The 25,910-nt window shown below is 41.4% G+C and overlaps 1 protein-coding gene across 7 annotated transcripts in view; it reads left to right on the top strand.

Annotated features, from left to right (window-relative positions):
• AKAP13 (A-kinase anchoring protein 13) overlaps positions 1–25,910 on the top strand; it is a 208,580-nt gene that overhangs the window by 61,316 nt on the left and 121,354 nt on the right. For all 7 annotated transcript variants that reach the window (XM_030955270.1, XM_030955272.1, XM_030955271.1 and 4 more), the window contains exons 5-6: positions 13,248–13,395; positions 23,972–24,268. In XM_030955270.1, coding sequence (XP_030811130.1) covers positions 13,248–13,395; positions 23,972–24,268 — 445 coding nt within the window. The remainder of the gene's footprint in view (positions 1–13,247; positions 13,396–23,971; positions 24,269–25,910) is intronic.

The raw sequence follows: 25,910 nt of genomic DNA, 5'->3' as shown, positions 1-25,910 counted from the left end.
ACACCTTACTGGGTCTGCCGGGGCCTTTCTGCTCAGGGAGCCCAGGATCTCAAAACTGAAGGACCAAGGCTGGCAGGGCTGGGGTGGAACAGGAGGATGGGAGATGAGAAGTCACAAACTTCAGTTTTCTTTGGTTTTTTTACATGCTTGCAGTGACCCCAGTGATTGTCGTGTTTTTATAAAAGTTGTATCTCCCTACTACCAAAAGTCAAAATTTCAACTTCACCATTGTAAGGTACTTCCTGGCTCTTGTCACTGTTGTATTGGAATATCCACATCATCTAGGAGTATGAAAAAAAAGGATTAATAATGCTCTGAACAATGGAGGTGTATTATTAGGTGGCCGTTTTATTGTTGTGATTCATTAATTCTCTGTTTATAGATGAGATTGTTTACATTAGTCACGTAGATTAAACTCCCCTGTTGCTAACATCCATGGGAAAGTGCTTTGCAAATGTGAAGTGTTGATCTTTTTAGAAACATTATCATTAATTGCGAGTCCATCAGATTATTCAGCAGGAGATTTAATTACAAAAGGATCAAGGCTCACAAGCCACATCCTTATTTCCACCCAAACTTTAATAAATATGGAGTACATGTGAAAGAATGATCAAGGTTGTATCTTCAGCTGCATAGAGTGTCCTGAAAATCTCCCTTCAAAAGTGATGTGCACAGCTTCTGATTTCAGCCTCTGCTGGCTCTGGGGTCTCTGTAGAATTATTGATCATTTTTGTAACCCAGTCGCATCTCCTACATCTCTGAAATCAATGTTGGCTTGGGTTTTTTTTTTTTAGAAAAATGACTGGAGAGCAGTATTTGGGCATGAATGTTTTGGAAAAGCACTGGGGTGACATGCAGGGAAATGTTGGGAAACATTAATCTCATCCACTCTTGATTGCAACCAAGGTTACAACCTTAGATCTGCCTTTAAGACGGGAATATTTTTTCATGGTGATAATGATCAGTGGGTGTGAAATGGAAAAGATTAGCAGCTGGAGAAGCGTGATGTATTGCTGCAAACTTTTTTTTCCTTTTTCCTTTTAGATTAAAAGGAACAAACTTGTTTTAAATCACAGCACTCCTCTGCATGGTTTGTCTAAGGTGTGCCCACGTTATTTGGAGTGACAAACCCAAATGTGTCATAACTGGTGATTGCATGAGAGGGCAAACACTTAATTGATAAAAATGCTGCCATTGGCTTTGGTCTTTAATCAGGTCTGTGGATGGAGTCTCTTGTCTAAACTGCCACTTAGGAGCTGTGTAACCTGCAGAGTTTCTCAAGGACACTTTTTGATAGAGATGAGAGCTCCCACTTCCAAGGCAAAATGTCATGCAGCTTAATGAAGTATGAACTTCAAAAGCCTCAGAAAGAATGCATTGACCCTCTCTTAATATAACTTGGGGTTTGGGTACTGTAGGTCCTCTTCTGTTAATGAATGAACTACTCCTGTAAATTCCCCAGTTTGTCCTGCTTTAATCTAAAACTGAAAAAAAGGATATTTCTCCCCCCACTTACATCTCATATAGAATGAGGCCCTACTGAAGTGCACTGTGTATTCTTGAGAAAAGCAATTGTAATGCCCTCTGATGTTCAAGTTTTAAACCACTCTCCCCCAACTTCTGAGTTAATATTAAAGAATTGAAGATGAAAGTTCACAATACAGAGTTTTGAGGCTTGTGTCTGTCCCAGGTGCTGTGAGGTGTTGTGCTGTGTGTGTGCCTCACATCTGGCTTCTTAACTCAGGTGTCACTGTTGTGTGATATATAATTAATGTTCTTCAGAAATCTCTACCAAGGGGACAAAAGGACAAAATGAAATACTTTTATGGTTCTACAGTAAGATGCTGTCATGAGGTTGGCAGCTGTGCTTAAGTTACTTTTCTACTAAAGCAGAATTTGTTTGCTTAGTGGCATGTATGGTGACAAAGGCCACTGAGATGCCTGAATATCTGAGGTCAGCCCAGCAGAAAAAGGAGAACATACCACACATGCTTTTGATGTGGGAATTTCTCACGAAAGTCACTATACAGAAGCCCTGTTTTTGTTTCTCTCAAGGTCCTTAGGCAAGAGGACAGCCAGCCTTGATGTTTAGTTCAGCTCTGTGGTGAGAGGATCTGATAAACCTCTTGTCTTTTATTTGTTGGGTACTTGATTTCTTCTTAATGACAAACTAGCTTTCTGCCCTACCTTCAAAATGTCTTTGAGTAATGAATGAGTGGAGGCCTCTGAGCACCTTTTACAAATAAAATATTTGCTTGCATTACTTGTGGAAGAACCTGCTGCTTGGTTGGTTTTAAGAAAGTCAGCTGGGGCACCTGAATAAACTGATTTTTTTTGAGAGGAGTATATTGCAGCTTGTCTGGCTCTGCTTTAATTCTCCAGGCAAAATACTTTCCTTACTAAACTGTGCTTGACCTCATCTTTTAAGTTTTTGTCACTCAGATCTTTGATTTAGATTCTTTTCATCCTCCACTTCCCAAACTCTAGTCTGCATCATGCAGGAAGCCATCCCTTCTGTGGAGATGGGTGTCTGGCAGCTGCCACCTGAGCTCAGCAACGTCCCCTGGCAAAGCTCCCTGCTGCTTCTGGGTTCTGTCACACCCCAGTGCAGGCTTCTGCTCAGTCTGGTTAGTATGAGGCTGATTGCTTGGCTTGCTCCTCTTAAGAGAGACATTCTCTAGCTCATGAGATCTGTGTGATGTTAGCATAGGGCTGTTGGTGAAATGGTCACTTTTGTGCATTTACTGAAGGCAGCTTTGCCTGGACAAGTCGGATGACGCTGCCAGGCCATCAGCAGCATCTTCCTCCAGGAGAAGCTGTTGCTTAAATTGCAGCTCAGAGGCCTTTTCTCAACCTTTCTTCCAAAGAGTCTAAAACTAAAAGTACTGGATATGGGTTCAAAGCCCTTCTCCCCTCATTATCTATTTGAACTTTTCTTCTGTGATCCTGTTTTGTGGGTGTGAAAGTGCTGGTAAACAATAAACAGTCTGGCTTGAAGTCTGCAGCACTGCTCTGAAATCCTGCCCTTAACTCACCAGTACTTTGCAGCATTATGTGTGAACTTTAATATGACTTGCAGAAGATGCCAGAGCTGGTACAGCTGGTAGGGGTGGGAAAGCAGAGACAATGATCTGCTTTTGGGGAGCTGTTAGATTGCTTCCTCCTGCTTTCTGAAACTGCAGAAGGAATCCTTATATTATCACACTAGGAGTTATATTAAAATTGGGTGAGATTATGTACATGTCTTAGGCTCTGTGTTTGGGATTCATTCTTTCTTGTGGTAGCTGATGAGCTGGGAGTACCTGGACAGACCCAAGAGGTGGTGTCCCATCCCCAGCATCACTGACAGTGTTGCCTCCTCTCCTGTCAGGAGGAAAAAGCAATGGAGGTCTGCATTTGAGTTTAAGAGAACAAAAATACTCTTCAACTACTGTTCCACTGTGGGATGTATTCTTATGCTACCTTTAGAGTGAACAAACACATTCCCATGTCATTCCTCAGGATACATGCCCGTGCTGTATTTCCTGAGAGTCATTTTGTTCAGCTAGAGGCAGTTCTGACAGCAAAGCTGATGTGAGAGCAGTGCTCAGGAAGATGTTGATTTCGTGAAGCCAAAATTTCACATAGCCTCCCAAATCCCGTGCACTCTGCCTGAAGTGCTTCCCATTGCTTCCTCTGCCTGGCTCAGTAAAGCAATTCCATATTGTGCTTATGTGGAAAATAAAATAATTGTGAATCACTGTAGCTCGATGCTGTGCAGTGCCATCAAGTGGCAGTTCTGTCGCAGGACACATTTTCAGGGCTGCCTGTGTTTGTATTGATGTTTCAAAGTGTTTCTTTTAAACATTACGAAAGTTTCACCTGTCTGCAGTTGTGGTTGGGGAGGGTTACTTCATCAGTAAGGTAATGATGATAATGTTTTCTGTTCCCTTATGGCAAAAATGTCACTTTAAAAAGAGCCTCAGTCATTGCAGTAGCTCTAAGTACTGTAGCTGTGAAAAATTTAAAGACTGGCGAGGATATTTTGCAGCTGGCACGAAAATGAGTGCTCTGGAACACACTGAGCTCTGTCTCTCCGAAGGTTTTGCTGTACTGTAGAGGAGGCTGAAGTACCAGAGAAAAGCCATCCTTCAGCTCTCTTCTGCTTTTGGATCTTCAAACCTGATTTTTTTTTTTTTTTTGCTTTTGGTTTTCTTTAGGACACCCCAAGGCTATTTGTGAAAATAGTCCAGTGGTAGAAGATTGCTTCTAATAATATGTCATCATATGTACTTTATCTTCCAGGAATTGTGACTCTCTCCATCCTTCTGGTGCCAAGAGAGTAGCTGGATTTCTCTTAGTCACGGCACACATTCAGACTGCCTGCTATTGCTCCTAAGCACTGCAATTTTGTTGTTATTGCTAGATGGGCAATTAGTAGGAAATACTATCAATCACTCAAGCAGCTGGTTATAAAATTACCTGGTTTGGTTCTCGTAAATGTAATGAAGAACTGAAGAGGCTTTAGGATGAGGCCAGAGCAAGACATTCACATCAATTTGAGTGTGTTTTTCTAGGAACTGATTGAAGTAGTTTCCAGAATTTCAGAAAAAAAGCCTTAAAGACCAGTACTTGTAGAATCTGGATAGTACTGGAGGGGACATTTTGCTACAAAGAAATGTCACCTTCTTTTGTCCTTTCTTTGTGTTCATTGTGGTGTTACATGAAGACTTGCATAATTTAAAGGTTAACCCCAATGTATTACTGATTTTGTGTACATCTACACCTCCTTCTCTGTACCAGAGCTGTACAGGGCTTGTGATGGAAGGGGCTTGGGGTTGCTGTCAATACTTGCTTATTCAGGCCAGAAAGTGCACAATTGTTTAAGTGAATAGCCTGGCTAACACTAAACTGCCCAAATAAATGAAAATTAAATTGATATTTTCTTTACTATACTGCCAAATCCACCAAAACAATAAAGTTCCCATTGCAGTTTTTCCCTGGGTGTTTACATGTAGTACAAAAGGGTGAATGACACTCTTCTTATCCTGTTTTTCTCCTTAAGTTTGATTTTGCTGCTAATTGTACTGTTAATTTTACCGTGTTTTTGTGTATGCTAGCACTATTAGAAATGCCCTTGGCTGTTTGGTTTTGTGAGGGCTGTCTGTGTGCAGCACAGGCTGGCACTGAGCTGATGCACTCTGCATGCTCTGAGTGCTGCAGAGCACGTGGAGCCCTGTGCTGAGGCAGTGGTACAGCTAAATCAGCTATTAACAGCCCAATCTAATAACCTGCCTGGCTCTGGCGAGCAGAATGGCATGTCAGGAAGATCTCTGCATGAAGATAAATCATGTGTCTCTCCCAGCACTAACGAGATCCTGTTACTTTGATGGATTTCTGCTGGCAGTCTGTAGAGATCTCCTTTGAGCTGCATGGATTAATATGTGTGTAATGGTTATAATAGCATCTTGACACTCAATAAAGACTCATCTTGGGGATGATTGATTTGGAGGCTGACATGCTCTGTCAAAGGATGTGGGCCACTAATAATGGATTTCTTCAAGCATACCCATTTCCACAGGAGTTTGTGCTGCTCACACTGGTTCAGAGTAGAAAATTGCACATTGCCCTCCTCAAACCTTTTATCTCTTTGCCAACAAATCCTGCTGCAGGATTAGACACCTGGACTGGCTTGGGCTGTGGTTGAGGCTGTGAGATGCTGTTAATAAATCAGCCCTAACAATGTTGGCTCTACAGACAGAGGTTGAGGGTGTCCATGCTGTGTTTTTCAGCAGAGGTAGCATTCAGGGTGCATCCATGAGAGCCAGCTTGGACCTGGAGGCAACAGCTCAGGGCTGTTTAGCATAAATGTCCTTGTTTTCCCACAAATTCTTTTTTGCCCTAAGAGTCTTGAATAAATGGTCTTTTCACTCTGTACTTGTGTCAACATTTTATCCATCAATATGCTAAGCTAACCTTATTTTTGGACCAAATTCTTTTTCACCTTTGAGGAATGAAAGTGGTGGAGAGTAGAAAGTTATTTTGTCTCTATGTCTGTTTCAAGTCCTGTCTTTGTGGCTAGCGTTGGAAGAGGAGATCACTTGGCTCAGTGCAATGTTAATGAAATATGGAAGGCATCACCTTGATTTGCTCTGTGGGCTGGCAGAAAAATGTCTACCATCATTCTGCTCTTTTGGTGGCCTGTGGGCAAGACAGAATGGTCTGTGATTGTGTTTTCCAAAGAGTGAGAGAGTGCTTTGCAAAATCTGGCTTTCTCATCACAGAGGTGCTCAGTGTCTGTGCTGTTAACCTGAAACCTTTCACTGGTAGAAATAATAGCACTACTGTTAATTTAAAAAGGAAATAAGGTTAGGTCTGGAGGTCAATTTTTTAAAAAAAATAATTATTTTATTTAAACTACTGGAGTTATTCTTGTTGTCTTCTTTTGTGCGGGTGTTTTTTTTTTTTTTTTTTTGTTGTTTTTTTTTTAATTAGGGAAACTTCTCTGCTTCATGCTTTAAGATCAAGGAGTTTGAAGTCATTGACTATGAAAAAGGACACAATCTGCCCCAAAACTTGGCTGCTTGCCATTCTATTTATTTTTGGAGTCTTTCCCTGAAGGTTTTATCTACAGGAGGTTGCAACACTCCGCCCCAATGACATCCATCTTTCTCCCTGCTCCTGACCCAGGTCACTGCCTTAATCATGGGGGATATCTCCAGGTGAGGGGGGATTTCTAGAGCTGCTCATGTTCAGACACATTGCACAGCCCTACCTTTGTTCCTGGGGCCTGGAGTTGTGCAGAATGAGCTGTGTTTGATGTGACTTTTTTTTTTTCCCCACTAAGTGCTCCTCTGAGTCAATCCATAGTGGTGAAATTGAGGATGTCTGTAATAATTGCTGTTATCTTGCTGTAACAGATACCTCTGACCTCCTCCTATGGTCCCTTCCTTTTCTGTCCATGTGTTGGGAGCTTGCAGGCTAAATGGCCACATCTGGAGATGGGGATGGATGTTCCTGGCTGAGGCATTTGAGATCCACTGACAAACTCAGAGAGGGAAGGGGACTCAGCTGGGTATTTTGGAGGTAGGACCCATCCCCAGATTGTGCCCCTCAAGTGTGAGCTGTTCATCTGTTAACCCGGGAATAGCAGCCTGCAAGAGTTTGGTGGATGTAGGTTATTTTCTTGCCATGGAAGAAGAGCATTCTGTGGTTTTTGGAGCCAGCAGCGATAGTGCTGTGTCACAGCTGACTGGCTGGAACACTTACTCAGACCTGGAAAAACTGGGATCTAAGCCTTTCTCAATCAAAGGGTTATTCCAGGAGATGAGAGCATTGTCATGTTTGCTCTAAAAATAGTTGCCCAAACCCCCATTTCCTTTTGCAGTCAGGAGCCTGTGTGGCTGCACATGGTTTTGTTCTGCATGGGGATGTCCATGTGTCCTTTCCAGATGTCATTCTCCGAGGGTTTAAGCACAAGTTTGCACCAACCCAAAATAACCTTAGGAGGGAGGGATCTTCCAGGGTACTCAGCTGAAATATGGGAACTGTCTGGGGGCAAAAGTTTAGCTGCTGATCTTGTTGTGTACTGACAGAGCTAGATGGTAATGGGTCATCAAGCATCTAAACAATTATATTCTACTTTTTTCCTTATCTGATGATTTCTGCTACATTTTTTAAAGGTGCCTTGCAGTTCCCTTTTCCATGCTCCAGCTGCTTTCAGACTCCTCTGCAGTTCTCAGTTTGAGGTGGAATTATCTCAACTTTCCCTTTGATTTTGTCTTGTTTAATTATTTTAATTATTGTCAGTGCTGCACCCCCTTTCCAAAGAAAACGTCATGTGATTGAAAAGCCAGCCGTTCCTTTAAAAGCCATTTGGTTGAAAAGTACTCAGTGTTTGGACCATGATTCCCATTTCAATGATGGGGAAACTCAAAGCACAGGGATGTGAAAGGACTTGCCTCCTGCTGGAATTCCAGCCTGATCCTGGGGACTCTGTGTCAAAGCAGTAGCTGGGGTAACAGCAAGTCCAACTCCATCTAAAAATGAATAAATAAAGGTACCAAAGAGCCTGAACTGCAGGAGGAGAAGGAAGAAACCACAGCTGTGATTTTGTGCTGTACTGGGTATGGTGAAGCTCTCCTGGGAGCAGTTTAGGACTTCCCAAAGGGGAAGAAGCAAAAATGCAATAAAGCAATGACTCAGCCAAGGCCTGATTCATGTTATGAGTAGCGGAAACAAAACAGAACTTGTTACAATGGCAGGTTACATTTACTCATCTAATCCAGCCTCTTTCATAAAGCATCCTATCTACAAAAACCCAAAATCTACATCTCTTAGAAGGAAATACCTAGGGAGAAAAGCTTTCTTTCCTTCATGTGAATCTCCAACCCATCTAACCCATGGACTTCCCATTCAGGAGGTTTATGCTGCATGAGGACACAGCCATAGTTTGCTGTCAATGGACAGCAGCAATTTTTGCATTTTGCTTTTCTGGGTAGAATAAATTAATGGTTGGTGGTGTTTTCTCATGAAAAGAAGATTGTTAAAGTAACAATAAAGTGCTGCAGTAGTGCCATCTAATGCACGCTTAATTTTCATAAGTATTTTTAGATTCTGTGTGTGGAAATCAGTGGGTGGTTAGTGGCTTAAGTAAGGTTCTTTAAAATTCCCAGTATGAACCATGGGGGGAAAAACCAGCTTAGAAATGAAATGCTTCAGCAACAAAAGTACAGCTCGCCTTTTGGAGTTTTTTAGGGTTTTTTTTGGTATCTGGTGGAGGGTTTTTTTGTTTTGTTTCTTTTTTTTTTTTTTTTTAATTTTGTTTGTTTGGGGTTTTTGGTTTTTTTTTGTTGTTGTTGTTTTTGTTTTCAGAAATGTTAAAATTTGTTAGTCAGCATGTTAAGAATTTATTTTTCCCTTTTTCTGTATATTGTTGACAAGTGTACCTGTTACTGGTAGAGCTGAAAACCCTCGGGGAACCTTCCCTACTGCTGACTAAACTCATGGTTTTCATCTTGAAGCCTGGAGTTCTGCATTTTCCAAGGCTGTTTTCATGGTCCCAAATGATGACCAATTCCCCTAAACCAGACAGATTTCCAGAGCTTGAAGTGGAAAAGAAAGATGTTTTTATATGCTTACAACAATTATTTCTTTTTGGAAGATAGATAGTATTTTTGAGGTGATAACGTAATTGATCTTAATTCTTTTGAACTTAGAGGTTTTGTCCACTTTATTGCCACCTCCAAATATTGCTGAGGTCATCTATTAAAAAAAAAGCCTTTGAAGGTAAATAGTCCATTTTAACAGGCTTACTTGGGGTTGTTTGTGCTTTGCATACACACCATCCGCAACTGCTGGAAAAACTACTACCTAAAAAGGTGGAGTTATGCTAATGCCAGCAAATCATGCTGACAAACAGGTGCCTTGTCTAGATAGTTTTGGGGTTTAGTTCTAATGACAGAATTTGGGCCTTTTTAGAGATAATTGTATTTCTGCTGCCAAAACTTCAGAGATGGGCCACTCTAAAATTCCTTTCTGTGTCCTTTTCTAGTTTAAAGCTCGAGGTCAGGCTTGGCTTTTCCAGTGCACCTGTCCCATGGTGAGGCAGACCTGCTTTCTCCCTGTGGTTTGGAAAAGGCAATATGTGTATAGGGAAAAGCCCCATCCACCTTCTTTACATCCCATTACATCTGAGACTAGGGATTTTTCAGATCCAGACAAGGGACAGGGTGGCCTCTTTCATGAATGGACCACGATGGAATGTTTTCATTTCCAATGGGCTTTAAGCCAAGTAAATATTAGTCGATCCAAACTAGTTTTGAAATTAAATTATTCTTATTTGTTGGAGCATTCCAGAGAATGGCTTTGATCTGTCTGTACTTTCACCAAAGGGATATTGGCAGGCTGGCCTCTCATTTCTAGCCATTTGGGATGAAAGAAGGGTTATAATAACCACCTTGTGTGGCAGTGATCCTGAACAGATGACATTTTTTGGACAATATTAAATGAATAAAGGTAAACATACTTCAATTAAAATGTTTTTGGAGGCTGAATGCAATAGGGCTGTTGGAAAGTCTTCTATGTGGGTTGGAGGAATTTGGCTGCATTTGTAACTGATTTTCTTTAAGTCCAAAAATCTTGGAAAGAGAGGGGTTTGTTCTTTGCATTATTTCCTTTCCAAATAAATACATTGTTTGAATAACTTAAAAATCAAATCAAAATTGGCAGTGAACAATGAAATTGTCAGTAACTGGGAGGTAGAGAGGTGTGTTGAAGAAGGAGGGTTTTTTTGCTTCTGGGGTCACATCAGCACAGTGACTGAGTTAGCTCAGGCGATACCTGCAGGGAAACTGGAGCACACAGCAATTAAGTGGCACATTATCAGTCTTGCCAAAGATATTTGGAGACAACTTAAAAATTAAAGTAAAAAATCCAATAAATAAGCTGCTCAGTGTTCCACAGTCTTGGCTGAAGGATCCTCCAGAAGAGGTGGGAGCAGGGTGGTGGAAACCCTCCCACCATGAAGTGCTGCTTAGACACAGCTGAAGAACCTTTTAATTTGTACCAGCTGATGATAATTTGTGCTCTCCCTAGACTTAAGCAATAACTGAAATGAACTGAATTAAAATCTAAGGAGTGGAACAAGTGGGTTGGAAAGATCTGCTGGAGGTCACTGGTCTGACCACCTTCCACCCTCAAAATTAGGTCAGGTATCTAAAGAAGTTCAGCTATATGTTTGAGTTCCAGCTTAGATTTCAGGTTATGTGGAACCTCTGGTGTTGAGGTTTCTTACATCTATTTACTAGGTTTTCTGTGAATAACTAAATATACAAATTGTCATTTGCAATATTGATGCAAATTAAATTGCTTTTCCTAGAAATGTGAGTAGTTTGCATGGATAGACAGGTGCCTTCTCACAAAAACTCTATGTCAATTTGCTTTGATTTCACAAAAATTAGACTAGCTGTACTTTTGAGTTAAATAAAAAAAAATCTCTTTTAAGAGATACTGTGTTAAACACTCAGTGCTGTTGGTGCATGTTCTGAAGTGTCACCTGCGTTTTAAATCTGTTTAAGTACTTTGTATGTTCATGCCTTAAGGGAGAAAAGGTTTGAACAAAGACACATATAAAAAAACAAAGCACAAAGGGTTTGTAGGTTAAAACTCAAGCTTTTGGTTTTTTTGAACATCAGCTCAAATCTGGATCCATTTGCTTGAAATGGAATATTTAGTTTTCAACTCAGCATGTGAACTGGTCATGCTTGAATTTAAAGCTTGATTTATTTCTTTTTGCACCTGTTTTTATTTTAACACTGACTATACAAGATAGACTTTTGCTACATGGTTCCTTCCTCCCCAGCTGGAAGTCTGGTCTGATATTATCGCGTGAGACCTTCCTAAAATTTACATTTGTAACTCTACAACCTCTAAAAATACAAAATACACTCGCTGCTCCATTAGGTTGTGGAGGTTTTTTTCAATATATGGTTTTCTTTCCTGTGTCATAGCACTGACCCACATATTTGATTTTAGGACCAGTGGCTGGTCGTGAACTTGCTCTGCAAAATCTTGTTTGTATAAAACAAGGTGCAGTCCTGCCCCTGGCGAGAGGTGCCAGATGGGCTGGATCAGGGGAGAAATGGACATGAACTTGGAGGAGGAAATGTGAAAGGAGCTGAGGGAGAGGAGAGGGAGATGTGAGACAGAGCGTGGGAAGCGATGGACGGGAAGGCCTGGAAGTCTGGGAATTGTCTACAACAGTTGTATCTGACAAAGAGAAAGCGTGAAACCTCTTAAGGAGGAGGTTTTAAAGGAAATGGCGTGTGTATTCTCTTGAATATGCAAATCAGAATTACATAATCTGCAATAACAATAATAATAATAATACTAAAATCTTTTCCAGATTTGCAGCTGTAACCATATGTTCACTGGGGTGGTGGCAGAGAGCTGGCAGCCACAGCTGCTCTGTAAAACTGGGGCATCCACCTGGTTCTGATCTCCACAGACAAGGGACAGAAGGTCACATCACAGACTGTTGTTCTCAGTAGCTTGTAGTTTATATAATTTTTCAGGCTAATAAACAAAGTATGGGGAGACCCCAGAGGCATTTAAAAGATGTGTAGATGTGGCACTTGGGGATGTGGTTTAGTGATGGCTTAACAGTGCTGGGTTAACCTGATGCTCTTGGAGGTAATTTCCTACCTAAATGTGTCAATTACAATTTTTTCATCAAATGAAAATGCTTCACTTAGTTCTGCAGTAACTGTAAGCCATCCTCTTTCCTTGCTTTTCCTTCCCCATGGAATACTGAAATTGGTTCATATTGCCCCTCTTCTTTCCCATGCAGATGTAGGAATTTCAGGTGTATTTACTGTACCCTTTGCTGGGTTAGCTGTGATAACCGTGTGCGCCCTTTATAAATATAATTTTCCCTGAGAGCAAAGATGAGCTAAGTGATAAAATATGCTGAGATACTGGAGTAAACCCTCCATAATACTAAGCAGGAGAGTTTAACCAACAGATCATGAGAGGTTTTTTCTCAAGGCTTGAAGAACTGCTGTATTTGCTAACACACAGATCTTTTCACTCTAAGGCATGAGTTTATATGATGAGTGAGAAGAGCCACCATTGTCCATGGCACCATGGTTAGTGTGTCTTTGTAAGGAAGGTGGGGAAAAAATCTCAGTTGGTATGAAAATTTGGCACCTTTGTGTATTTATGGATTGTGGATGAGAGGTGTGTTCAGTGATCAGGTTGGATCTGTGGTTGCAGTGCTAGCTTGGACAGGGGAAATGTGAGCGGTCAAGCAAGAATTAGGGCATTTTCTCGAATTCCTGAGGGCAGAGGCAATTTTGGCCACTATCTCATTTCTGTTATGTGTGTCTATATTCTGATATATATTAAATATGTATATATTCTGTTATATATGTCTATATGTATATGTGTGTGTGTGCAGAAACCCTGTGTGGGGCATGCACATCTTTGTCAGACTTGGTGTGATTTCACCATATCAAGTTGTTATTTTGAAAATACTCTGGAGATTTCTACATGTGTCTTCCTAAAGTTGTATTCAACGTGTTTCCTAGATTTTGACTGGCTTTGATACTGAGGTTGACTTGAATATCTGAAAATTAGGATGGGCACTGAGTCCTATGAAAGGAGCGTATGAATGGAGAGTGTGAACCTTGTAGGAAGAGTAATTTCATTTTAGATTATGTGGTTCTTGGTCATGTAAACTTTATCTTGTTTCTTGTCCTTTTTCCTAGGGTGACTCTGTTATTACAGTGCAGCTGACTGAGGAAGATAAAGTTGAAGATGATGTAGTTTTTTATTTGGTCTTCACTGGGTCGACTGTCCAACACTGCACAAGCACGAGAAAGATTAATCCTGGAAGTCTGGAGACAATTTCTCCTGGTAAACAATTGCCTTTCTTTGCATATCAGTGTATCAGTCTGTGAAATTTGGTTACTACAAGTGGACTGGAATATAATGCTCTTTGCTTGGTTGACTTTATCCTCATTTACACATTCACAAGGAATAGAACACGTGGTTTGGGTGACTGCTTTTGCCTTTTAAAAACCTCTTACTTGATTTCACTAGAATTATATGACTTTGAGATTGCAGTTATTTAATGTGTAACTATGAGGTGCTATTGTAGAAAACTCACAGTTACACATACACATAGTAAAAAGCTTTTAAATGCAGCAAAGATGGTAGAAGATAGATTTGTAAAGTTTGCTGTTGCCCAAATGGTGGACAGCCCAGTAAGTCTTAGCTACACTCATCAGCTTGACTCACTGAGGTTCATTGCTGTCTTCCTGGTGAAATACAACCCTTTCCCCTAAATCCTGTTCAGCTCAGAGCTCACAGAGCATTTCTGGAGCTCTTGCAGTACAGGTGATGTGCTGCTCAGTGCCATCTCTCCATGGCTGGTTCAGATGAGGTGGGTTTCCACATGAAAGCCCACCTCTGTTTTTATCCTTTGTGCCACCAACAAAACAAAGCCAATCAGCATTTCCCTTTGGTGACTTCAGGACCGTGGGAATGAGCGTGTTCCAGGCTGCAGTCCTCACCATTAACCTTTCATTCTGACTTGTTGCTATGCAGCACACTGCTACCAGTGTGAGAAAAACGCCTGACATTTTCACTACACACAGTGTAACTCAGGCCATCAAGTGTTTTTCTTGGGTTTGTCTTTTCATCTACCTCCTAAGTATTGTTTTGCGAGAGATGCGCGTGGAGTAAAATTTGGAGTTGTTTTCTCTTGGGAATGAGTAGCTAAAAGTTGGCCACTCAGTTTTTTTCATTTCCTGCTCTTTTTGTGCTGTTCATGTTGTTCAGTTGGTTTGGAAAGAGAAGCCTTTTTATGGCTACTGATGGCTGGAGCCCCATGCAATCAATTAAATTAGTGCTTATTTTCTCCCAGAAGAGCAAGAGGGGGTGACTCCTTCCCTGCTTTTGTGTGGTGGGCGTGGGGCTCTGCCAGCCCTGCTCAAAATGACTTCACCTCTCCCTCGGGGCTGTGGCTGCTTGTGCCAGGAAAGGAACTGAAAAGCTTCAGTGTTCCCTGCAGCCCATGTGGGAGCCAGCCTGCTGGATGGGATTTCCGGGCAGGAACGACTCTTTCCCATCCCTGCTGCCCTTGCAGCAGTGCTGGATGTGCCCAGGGAGGTGGCTGCCAGGTGGGAACAGAGTGATGCTCTGGGCACTGTCTGTCCTGCCGGCCCCAGATGTAACTGAGTCACTGGGAGGGCTCCCTGCAGCTCCTTTTGGTGCTGGTAGTGGGAAATCTGACACTGTTTATGATTCAAAAGGAAAAGAGGGAATTTCTCTCAATTGTTCCTTTAGCAATAATGGATTGTTTTGTTGGTGTTTTTTTTTTTTAACCGAGTGTAGTCATGATCTTGTGGAGTGTGAAGTTGGACTAGGATGGGTGCTGTCCCAAAATACAGCTTGTTTGAGACAGAGTTTTAGGGACCTTTCATAAAGGTAGTCTCATTCCTGCACTGTCCTGGGCTGTGGTGCAAGGAAGAGGTGACATTTCAGATGTCAAATAGCCATGTGGATAGCACCCTCATCTGTGCCCATACCTCATTTTGGTGAGGCTGCCTAAGAAAAAAAAAAACTTCAGTGATGAAGATGTTGTTGGGGAAAGACAGAACAAGAAATGGTAAAAGCCTGATTTTTTTCATCCCCTCTGCTGACACCCATGCATTTGTCCAGCGTTGTTTCGGCAGTGATTACACTGATTTCAGTGGAAGTATGACTTAATTCAGTGCAGCTCTTCCTCCTCCTCCTCCTCCTCCTTCCTGGACGCACAGTGAATCTGTAATCATGTGTTTACACTCTGTATGTTCCACAGTTGCCTTGGCAATGGCTGTGGTGACTCAAGAGCGTTATTTGACCTCGGAGGGATTAGCCATGAACAACACACAGTGTGTGTGAGACCAGCCCTTGTTCAAACACCCAGCCCGGGCACTTAGCAAGTGTTCTGCAAGGAAACTCCTGCAAACAGCTTTTAGCCAAAATCTCACCTTTTACTTCCAGCTCTAAGCATCTTTCACTTGTTCCTGTGATGCAAGGAGTGTTGCACTTCCCTGTGAGCACAGCAGCTCCTGGGGACAGCTCAGGTGCACTGAGCAAGGCTGATTCACTCAGAAGCCTCTCTGCCTTCCCTGAACCTCCCCTGCATCTCTTCTGGACTCCAAGATTCTTCCCTCATTCTTGCCCCACGTCCTTAAAATTTCATCTGGTCCCCAAGAGACTTCAGATGAAGTCCATCAGCTGCTGAAGTGAAAAGGGGTGTTGTAATTCTGTTCAAGCTGTAGTAAAAACAAACCCACATTTTTAATTTTCATTTCTTGAGTTTTTCAGTGGGTTTCTTGATGTACAGAAGTGTAAAAGACAGACAAATTATTTCATTACATTTGCTGCCAATATTAATCAGAATGTTTTAGGAAAGCTTTCAAATAAAATCGCATTTGAAAAGAAATCTTAACCACATAAAGTTGTTTTAGGTGAAAAAATTAGAGAAAATGGAATGGAAATATAAGCTGTCAAAATATCCCGTAAATTTTCATTGTATGTGAAAATTCTCTATATCCTGAAAGATTTTACCTAAATAAAAGCTTATCACTGCAGAATTAAATGACTGCTGCATCTTCTATAATGACTAGAACAATCTGCTTCTTTCCTATGCTTTTTTTATCATCAGCCTTAAGCACTGAGTATATATATAGTCCATAATACTGTTCAAATGTGAAGTTTTATTTCTGTACAGAGTAAAAGAAAGGACTTCTGATTGTAATTTTATGGTAGCAGCTTTATTTTATCTGAAGTTGTGTATAAATACAGATTAATCACTTCTTCAAATTACAGAATACTTACTTGTATTTATGCTCTTACTCTGAAGAATGGATGGATTATTTATCCTGCCCTGCTGTTGGCTGTGTTAATTTAAGGAAGGTAATTTCCCCTTATAAGAAACAGATTCTCGTCTGAGCTGATCAGTCATAACTTGAAGTGTCAAAATTAGCTACTGAGATTCAAGAATTAGCCAGGAGATGATGTTTTGTGTGCTTTCAGTACCTCTTTTGCCAGCCTAAGGACACACTTGGGTTACATCACCCAAGCAAGCTTTTATTTGTCTCAGTTAAAAGCTATCAAAACCTCATTTAACTGTTGGCTTTACTGTCACTGTTACAGTTCTTCTATTTCCAATTAATCTGGTTGAAATTCTCCCTCATGGAAGCAGTTTTCCTCAGTACCAGAGGCACTGTGTAGCACAATTTCAAGCATTGTTGTATCAGACACAGCATTAAGTGGCAGGCGGAGGTGTAATGGCACTGCCACACTCCAGTGGGGATCTCAGTGCAAAATCTTGGGCTCTGGAGTTTGGGTGTTAAGAAAGCATCAAAAGTCTGAGCAGGGAAGGAAGTAGAGACATGATACCATCTCTGCTGCTGTGGTTAGCTGTTGTTGGCTGCTGAATTTGTGCTGTTGGGGATAGATATGTCTCTTAGGTCACAGATGTTCATCCTCCTGGTGTTGGTCATTAACTGAGCTTTTCAGCAAGCCCTTATTCCTACAGCAGCTGAGATTGCCATAATCTCAATGCATTTTTTTCTTCCCACTGTCTCTGCAGGGTAGGGAGGGTAACTGAGGCCAAGCAGATTGCATGTGGTACTGAAGGAAATCTGTGCAAAGCAGGGAAGTGAAACATTCATTGCAAGACAGCAGCCTCATCTCTCATCTCTCTGCTAGAGCAGCTTTTTTCCCCACTGGGAAAAAACCCAACCCAATAATAAAAATCCTCAAATCACGATCTGGCAAACAAACCAGCAGAAGAAGGAATGACCTCATCACTGTCCACACAAGTCAAAAGTCCCAACCACAGCTTGCCGTGGCCAGCGGAGGCCTCTGAGCATGGGGAAACTCTTGGGAAGATCTGGGGGGATTTTATTGCAGGAGCTGATGTGCTGGGAGCTCCAGTATTTGTGTGGTGCATTTATTGCAGAAGTTTGCATGCCATCACCATAGCAGCTGTATGGTTGGATATGTATTGTGCTTTGCATTTAACAACTGGTGGTCTGGAAAGCATGGGAGACACGGGGGAAATTTGAAATGAAATTTTGAACAGGGAGAGACAGTCCAGAAATCCAGAGCTGCAGCAGCTCCTGATCAAATAAGTGGAGGGTAAGAAACACCCTGTCTGTGAGCCAGGTCACCAAAACAAGAAGTAAATTTTGTGGGATATAATTGCCTTGGTGAGTACTGTTGCAATCTGTATTACTCCAAGTTCTGATAATACAAAAATCGCTTTTCATGTGTTTATTGAACTCAAAAGGTGAAGGATTCTTGTGGGGGTTTCAAAGGGGAGGAGAATGAAAACTGGAAGTAGAAGAAGGGTCTGAGAGACTGTCTGTCTGCTGGTAGCTGCCTGCCAGCAGTTTCCGCAGGGCTGACACATTCCCGTTGACTCACGCTCAGTTTTCTCTCCATCCTTAGCTAAGGCAGAGAAGCAGCTTCTGTCTTTAACTTGTTCTTAATTCCATAGCTCTCAGAGTTGCTGTTTTTTGGGGTTTTTTTCTGCTTACTTTCTTTCTGCTAGTTAAAAGGATAGACAAAAATTAATTTCACTTAGCTTGGAAATACCTTCATTTCAAAGTTTTCTTTCACTGTGAAATCCTTTACATATGGTGATGCTTTTTTCATTTCTACCACAGACCATGTTTTCCCCTAAGAAACAACTCTTCATAGAAAAATTTCATGAATTACAGTCTTTGTACTGGTAGACCAGAAGGGTAAACAAGTTGCATAACAAATGGCCACTTGGCAATACCAGTTGTGGATTTGAAAATACTCCTAATTATGAAACAAAAACCCCCTTAAAATAGACTAAAACAGCATAGCCAAGAAGACTTTTTGCAGTTCATCCTCTTCAGTGTATTTAATTGCTTGAGGCAGTGTAATTAAAAGGAAGTGATGCCAGTACTAGATGACATCAGTCACAGGAAAAAGTGACTGAATCTGTGTTGAAATTATTTAAGATGTGATGTGTGGGGTCTTACACTTCTCTAGGTTTTTAGGGCATCTGCAGTGTGTAAAAGCCTTAAAAAAAAATCTTTACCCACTCTTCAATCTCTCTTTCACCTTTCCAGTGAAAGGAAAAGCAGGGGCTCCTCTCCAGTGCTGGTGCTGTGCCTGTGTATTTCATAAGGCTTCCTGTGTTGCAAGAGTGAATACAGTAACTGTGTACATTTCATACATGCAGTTCAAAGATGGGCTCTGATTTTCAAACTAGAACTCAGGATTTCTGAAGCAGAAAAGAAGCACTTTTTGGATGGTCACAGGAGATCCCTTGGCTTCCTTTTCCACAAGCCACCACAAGACATCTCTTGGATGCATCTTGGATGCAAATCTGAGATCCTTCATGGGGTTCACAGCATTTGTTGTCTGGTTTTCCTGTCCTTAAATCTCTCTGTAGGACCTCTTTCAGCCCAGCTCCACCATGGTGACTTGGAGGATGCAATTAGTCTTTATTCACCTACCAAGCAAACCCAAACATGTCCTTCCAGCAGGGCTTTAAATAGCTGCCCAGCCTGGGGGCCCATTGTTTCATAGCTCCAATGTGAATTCTGAAAATAGGAGGTTTGGACAGGATTTCCACTTTTGGAGGAGGAGGAAATGAAATCATCTTTTAATAAAGCTCTGTTTAGGGGTGTTTTGTCTCCATGTAGGCCTTGTTAAACAAGAAGAAGTCAGAAGAGCTGTGCTGCTGCCCTTTTCAACTGCACCCCAGATCACAGGCACAGGTAGCAATTAGATGGACAGGTCTAAGCTGTACATTAATTTATCTACCAATGAATTGCAGCTGAGAAATCTCCCCCTGTTCTCGTGCTCATTGATCTGCATCAGCACCATGTAGAGGAAGCAGTGCTATCATGCTGATGGATCTCATCTCTTCAGGGATAAGGACAGGCAGGCCAGAGCACCATGTCTTCATTTTTCATTCTCATCTTTTCCCCAGAGCAAGCTTCATTAAGTGCCCCCATTCATTCCCAGTAAAGAATTCTTCAGTTCAAGAGCTGTTCTCTCATTTAAAATTATTTTTAAAGGGTGGTTAGATGTATAGAAGCAGAATTAGTTGCTGTATCCATCCCTGCATAGATTGAAATAGTTTTTTAATTTCTGTATTTTTCCTGCTATATGTTTGTATTTCTCAAAACAGCTCCAAGTCAAGAGTTGTTTCTAAGCTGGATTTAAAGTAACTGAGGAGCCAAAGGAGAAATGGGATAAAATGCAATGTTGCTGGAGTTAAGGGATGGATCATTTGACTTTTATGAGAGACAGCATACAAATGACCACATTTGGTACTGTGGCAAAAGAAAAACGGGTGAAGAAAGGAAGTGTAGCCAGGCAGTCTGAGATGTCTGCTAGAGAGAAACACTTAAGTTTGTGAGGAGAGTTAAAACTTGAACAAGGATACTGCTGGATGATACAAGCCTGACAGAAATTGAGTATTTCATCAATTCTACTGCTGTTTGGCCAAAGAGCCTGACTTCTGGAGAACACTGAAGGCATTCAGAAGGGTCACTAGGCAGTATTGGGAACCTGATGGCATTGTAAAGCATGGAGATTTCTCATCCCTTCTCTGAGGTGCTCTTATCTGTATGATTTATTCAGTTACATGTGTTTTCAGCCTATGGAAATGCAAACTTTTGTCAATAGGCTCATTGCTCTTCCTGACTGTTGTGGTTTAACCCCAACCAGCAGCTCAGTCCCACACAGCTTCCTCTTGTGCCATGGGGAAGAGAATTGGAGGAGCAAAAGTGAGAAAACTTCAGAGTTGAGATAAAGCCAGGTTAATAGATAAAGCAAAAGCCACATGCAAACAAAGCAAAACAAGGGATTGGGTCACTACTTTCCATGGGCATGCAGGTGTTCAGCCATCAGCTCCATCACATGTAGTGGAGATTTCCTCCCTCTTTCCCCTGCTCTGTACACTGACATTGGGATATCCCTCGGGTCGCTTGGGGTCAGCTGTCCTGGCTGTGTCCCCTCCTAACTCTTGTGCCCCAATCCTGCTCACTGGTGGGATGGGTGAGAAGGAGAAAAGGCCTTGGGTCTGTGGAAGCAATGCTCAGCAAGAAGGAAAATATGCCTGGATTATCAAAACTGTTTCCAGCACAAATCCAAAGCAGCCCCGCGCTAGCTGCTGGAAAGAAAATTAACTCCATTCCACCAGAACACCAAAACCAGCCCCCTGACACGCACAGAGTTTTTTTCTTTTTTCCCTTTCAATGTCAGACATTTTTCTGTTCCACATCTAGGCAGCTGTATGAGGGGGTTCCAGCAGTCCACAGTGGATGGACAGAGGTGATGGAACCACCCTGATGGCTGCTAAGTGCATAACTTGTGCTTAACACATGTTAGAAGGAAGCCCCGGTGTCTGCCAGAGGGAGCAGAAGGGTGAGGCACAGGAGCAATACTGGCTGTTCTGGCACTGCCTGGAGCTCTGTGTGATTGTGAACGAGTTACTTAACCTCTTGAAAACAGATTTGGTTTTGCAGTGATAACTATGTACCTCCTGAGAGTGCCAGGAAGCTCAGCTCCCTTCTGGTCATGCTCTGGGACAAGGGCTGTACAAGTTCAGGTGTTAGTCCAGGCCATTGGATCTTTGATGTGGTGAGAAGTGTTGCCCCACTGATGGTTCCTTCAGAAGATTCCTATACTGAGGACATGTTTGCTCTCACTGTTCCAGCAGCCATTTCAAAGCAGAGGGGCAGAGACCTCTTGAGCAATCTTTCAAGTATTGTCTGCTCTTGTTACAGACTGGCTCCTCTTTGATTTGAACTGCTTGCCAAAAGTCAGAACCTGTCCCATGTTCTTGCCCCCATGTCTGACATCTTCTCAGATGTGAGGAAGCACAGCATCAAAGCACTGCAAGCTGTTGCCCTTCTGAAGAACATTCCCTAGGGTTTAGCATGATGCTTGTTTGAACCTGTTAAATAAAAATGGACTGTCAGGTCTGTCTCTTTCTCTTCTAGGCTGCATATTCAATATCTGGGGAAGTTTCAGTAGAATCCTTGTTGGCTACAGGTCAGGACATGGTCTTTTTATCACCTTCCCTTGTGTTGCATTTTGCAGCTGGTGTTTAACACAGACACCATCCAAGGGAACTTCATGTACATCCGTGATGTGCTGCTTTAAGGAGACCACACGTCTTGACAGAGGTTCCTGTAGTTGTTGTCTCGATGGAGGAGCCTTTGCTGTCCCACAGCAGAGTTGTTTGGCATTGTGACAAGGAAGTGACTGTCCCAAATGGTTTCTCTGTAGCTGCTCGTGGGCTGTTTTGGCTTGGTGCTTCAATCCTGAAAGTCTGCTGGCAGAGTAGTCGTATTCTAGGTTATTCTGCAGATGGGATTCTTATGGGAATAGGCAGAAAATCTTTTTTAAAAATTGAATAAAAGGTTTAGCTGTCCTCATGCTATTAAGAAAGCTTTTACTGTGTTTGGTTTTTTTTTAACTCTGCATTCTAGCAACCTTCCACTGCTCTGAGTTAGGGAGAACCCAGCTTGCAGGATTTGAGTCAGCTCCTGTAGGTTGGCACAGTCCTCTCACAGTGTGCATGGAGATCCCTTTTGTGGAGGCTGGAAACAAAATTAATGTCTTTCCTGCTCTGTGGTTGATGTCCTTAGGAAGATCAGCAAAACAAGAAGGTGTAGGGGGAGACATGTACAGTTCTAAATGGCCTTAAAGGCAAGTTCCCTCAAAGTTGTATCATCCTCCCCACTTTTCCCTTGAGCATTTGGGGCTTTTACTGTGAAGATGAGCAGAATCTCTGAATGGGTTCCATCTGGGCAGCTGAGTACTAATGCAGTAATGTATTAGAATGCACATGCAGTATTTTCAAGAGCAGTAGAAGTTCTTCTTACCCCTATTCTTCAAAACAACAGAACTAAAATCTACTCCTTCAACATTCATATCATCCTATTGCTAATAGGTATCTGGTGCTGGAAGGAAAGTTTTCTCACCTTTCAGCTTCAGAGCACCCTGGTTGTATTGAGCAGTTGCAGCACCATCCATGTGTGTTCTCCTCCCTTTCTCCACTTGCCTTTGATACCTTTCCAGCTGCCTTTGCTCTCCTTAGGAAGCCACAGCCTCATCTCTGACGATTTTGGTGTTATCCACAGTGTCCTAATAGCAATTTTGACCTTTCAATTAACTTCAGGATTGCCTCTTTCAGTAGACAAAATCTGTACAGATGCCAGAAGCCTCAGAACAGATTTGTGAGGTTGGCTGAAAGACCATGAAGATTAGGGACATATTTTCCCTTTTGTCAGGGAAATCAACAGCAAAAGGCCCCAACAGAAGAAGGAAACTTTCCCACTGACCACAAATAGGGGCTTAAATTGAATTTTCAAGCCTTTAAAAATAAATCGTCATTTTGTATTTAATTAATCGGGGTTTTGTGAATGTGGTAGTATGCTGAGGTCATGGGCAAAAAAAAGCTTTTCCAGTAATTAGTGCAGGGTCCGTGCTGTTCTGGCAAAAACAGCCATGACGTCAGTCTGAGGCTGGAACAAGAAACTGTACCACACAGTGAACTTGAAACACAAACCTTATTATTGAAGGGGCATGTCTGACAACTACAAGTTCTGGTTGTGTTGGACACATAGTATATTTTTCCTTTTAAAATTCCCAAAAGGTGTTTGGTTTGGTTTGCTGTGTGATTTTTTTCCTCCTCAAGTTGCTTAGTCAATGAATTTGCTGCCATGCCTCCTTTCTCCTGTTTCCCTGCCCTAAATAAATAATGAAATTACCAGACTTCCAACCCTCTTGTTTTGTAAATATGGAAAGTGGCCATTTCCATGTTTTTATTTAGCAGAAGCAGCTTAGTTTTTAGTTTTGTTGTGTGAACCCAAATGCAAGGGGCAGGTGCAGCAGTGAGCACACACAGGGCATGCCCAGGCAGGTCGTGCTCTGGTAGCCATCTGTTTTAGGTGAAATTTTAATGTTTTCAGTGCAAGCCAAGTATTGTGACAGCATTTGGAGTATGTAGTTTTGCAGCACTCATATTCTAGTTTCTGATGAGTTACTGGAGTCTTGCAGAGCAGCAAAAGAAAAATTTGTCCATATAACCTGGCTTTAGGTATGTTAGCAAAATCTTTTACTTAAATTACTTAAAACTCTTGAGATTGCTTGTTGCTATATATAAATAGCCTGGGTGGCTTATAGTTCTTGGCTTATACTGGGACGGAGAAGAGTTATACATCTTTTCCTTTTAAAATCTATAAGAAATACTAATCTCTGATGATACATATAAATTCCAAAGACAACGTTATTTTAGAGTTGTGACCCTCAATAACTTGGTCTTATTGCATTTAATGCAAGGAGTGTGTGTGTCAATGGATTTGCTCAGCTGTGTTTCCTCAGCCCATGCCGTTTTTCCTTTTTTTTAACCATTTGTGTGAATTTTGTTGTGCAGGCCATGACTGCTGTGAGACAGTGAAGGTGGCACTTTGTGCCTCTAGAGAAGGTCACCCCATTCTGGTTGTGGCAGAAGAGAGTTTCCAGTTTGTCCAGGACGAAGCCTACGATGCCGCCCAGTTTCTGGCCACCTGTGCTGGCAACCAGCAGGCGCTGAATTTCACACGGTTCTTGGACAGGTCAAGGCCACCTGCTGCAGACGTGGACTTTCTGGATGAGAAGGTGGCCTTGGCATTTCGACACCTGAAGCTGCCGGCAGAATGGAACGTGCTGGGAGCAGACCAGTCCCTGAGCGGTGAGGATTGTGGGGCGCAGTGAGATTTTCAGGTTGGGAGGGAGGTGAAAAGCTTGGGAGAAAGGGTTCCCTGCTCTGGGAGCCTGCCATGTACCTTCCAAAGGGTGTGGTGGTGGCCTCTGTGCTCAGAGATGGGATATGATGTCCATCCACATCCCATATCTTGCCCTCTAGCCTCCTTAAAATATGTAATACATACCTTATATCTATATATAAATATATTATTTTATATAAAATAGATAAAAGATACCTTACATATATATATAATATATTATTTTATATAAAATCGATAAAACATACCTTACATATATAAAAAATATAATACTTTATTTATATATAAAATTTTATATAATTAAAACTACAATAAATTAATTGTAAAATTGTATTAATTATATGAATTTTCTATAATATATAAATTATATTAATCATATAAGTGTATTGTAAAATTATAATAAACATATTATAAAATTTTATATAATTAAATTTATAATAAGAGAAATAGAATTTTATTTAAAATATATTAAATATATAAAATATAATTTATAAAATATATTATATATTATTTATATATATTATATATAAAATACAATACATAAAAATATATATTTTATATATATATATATTTTATATATATTATATATATATAACATATATAGTCCTAACTCATTATTTCTCCTGCTCATCTCTTATGAAACAGCACGAGCTGACAGTATTTTCATATATAGCCTGAAAATGTGTTTGTTTTTGTGTGTCTAACACTGGCTTATGTGTATCACCATAGTGCTGTATGCTGATAGAACCCTGTGCGTAGAATATCTGATGCTCCTGGAAATATCCTTGTGCCAGGAATTTGGCACTTGTAGTAGATGTTGGTTTTATAGCACAGGTGCAAAACGACTGTGACATGAAAAATACATGTGATTTTTCTTGGAGAACTTGAGGTTCTGGCCCTGAGGTTTTATATCACATCCCTGGTTGTACACAGGATGGGTTAACACTGCAGTTCCCCAAAATAAGCCTGGACAATTTTGCAAATAAGGGAAGGGTGGGAAAACTTGACCTTTAACCACAGCAGTGAAGGCTACTGAGAGCTTATAAATAAATGCCAAGGCTGGCCCAAAGTCTCTGGTGGCTGCTGAAGCAGAACTGCTGAGGTGTTCAGAGTGCTGTGGTGTGTCTGTGTCCTTGGAGTTCTGCCTGTTTTGTCACAAGGGGGTAAAAGGAAACACACATGGGACCAGGAGACTACTTCCAGTATGTACAAATCCTTGCTGTAAATTTCCAGGGTATTATGGCAAACAGTTTCACTTCAGGAATGTGACTCTGAGGCATCTGTTATCTTTTATGAGATGCAGTGGCACAAACACTTGAATGGGGCTGGGATGTGACTTGCTCAGTTCTGATCACTGCAACAGGGTTTTCCGCAGGAGATTTTCCTGCTTTATTTTATTCTCCAGCTTGCTGACTGCTTTTGTAAAGCTCAATACAAGGACAGACAATTCCCTTGCTAGCAGACCTTAAAATATTTGATCATATTTAATGACTCCTTGATAGAAATTCAGCAGCTGTCATACATTTACAAGGAGATAACACTTCTTTTCCTTTGTGTGGAAGTGACTGATGTTTCTTTCTGCATTTGAAA

The sequence above is a fragment of the Camarhynchus parvulus genome, chromosome 10, assembly GCF_901933205.1.
Source record: "Camarhynchus parvulus chromosome 10, STF_HiC, whole genome shotgun sequence".
Taxonomy (NCBI): Eukaryota; Metazoa; Chordata; class Aves; order Passeriformes; family Thraupidae; genus Camarhynchus; species Camarhynchus parvulus.
This window is presented reverse-complemented; position numbering and strand designations above follow the sequence as displayed.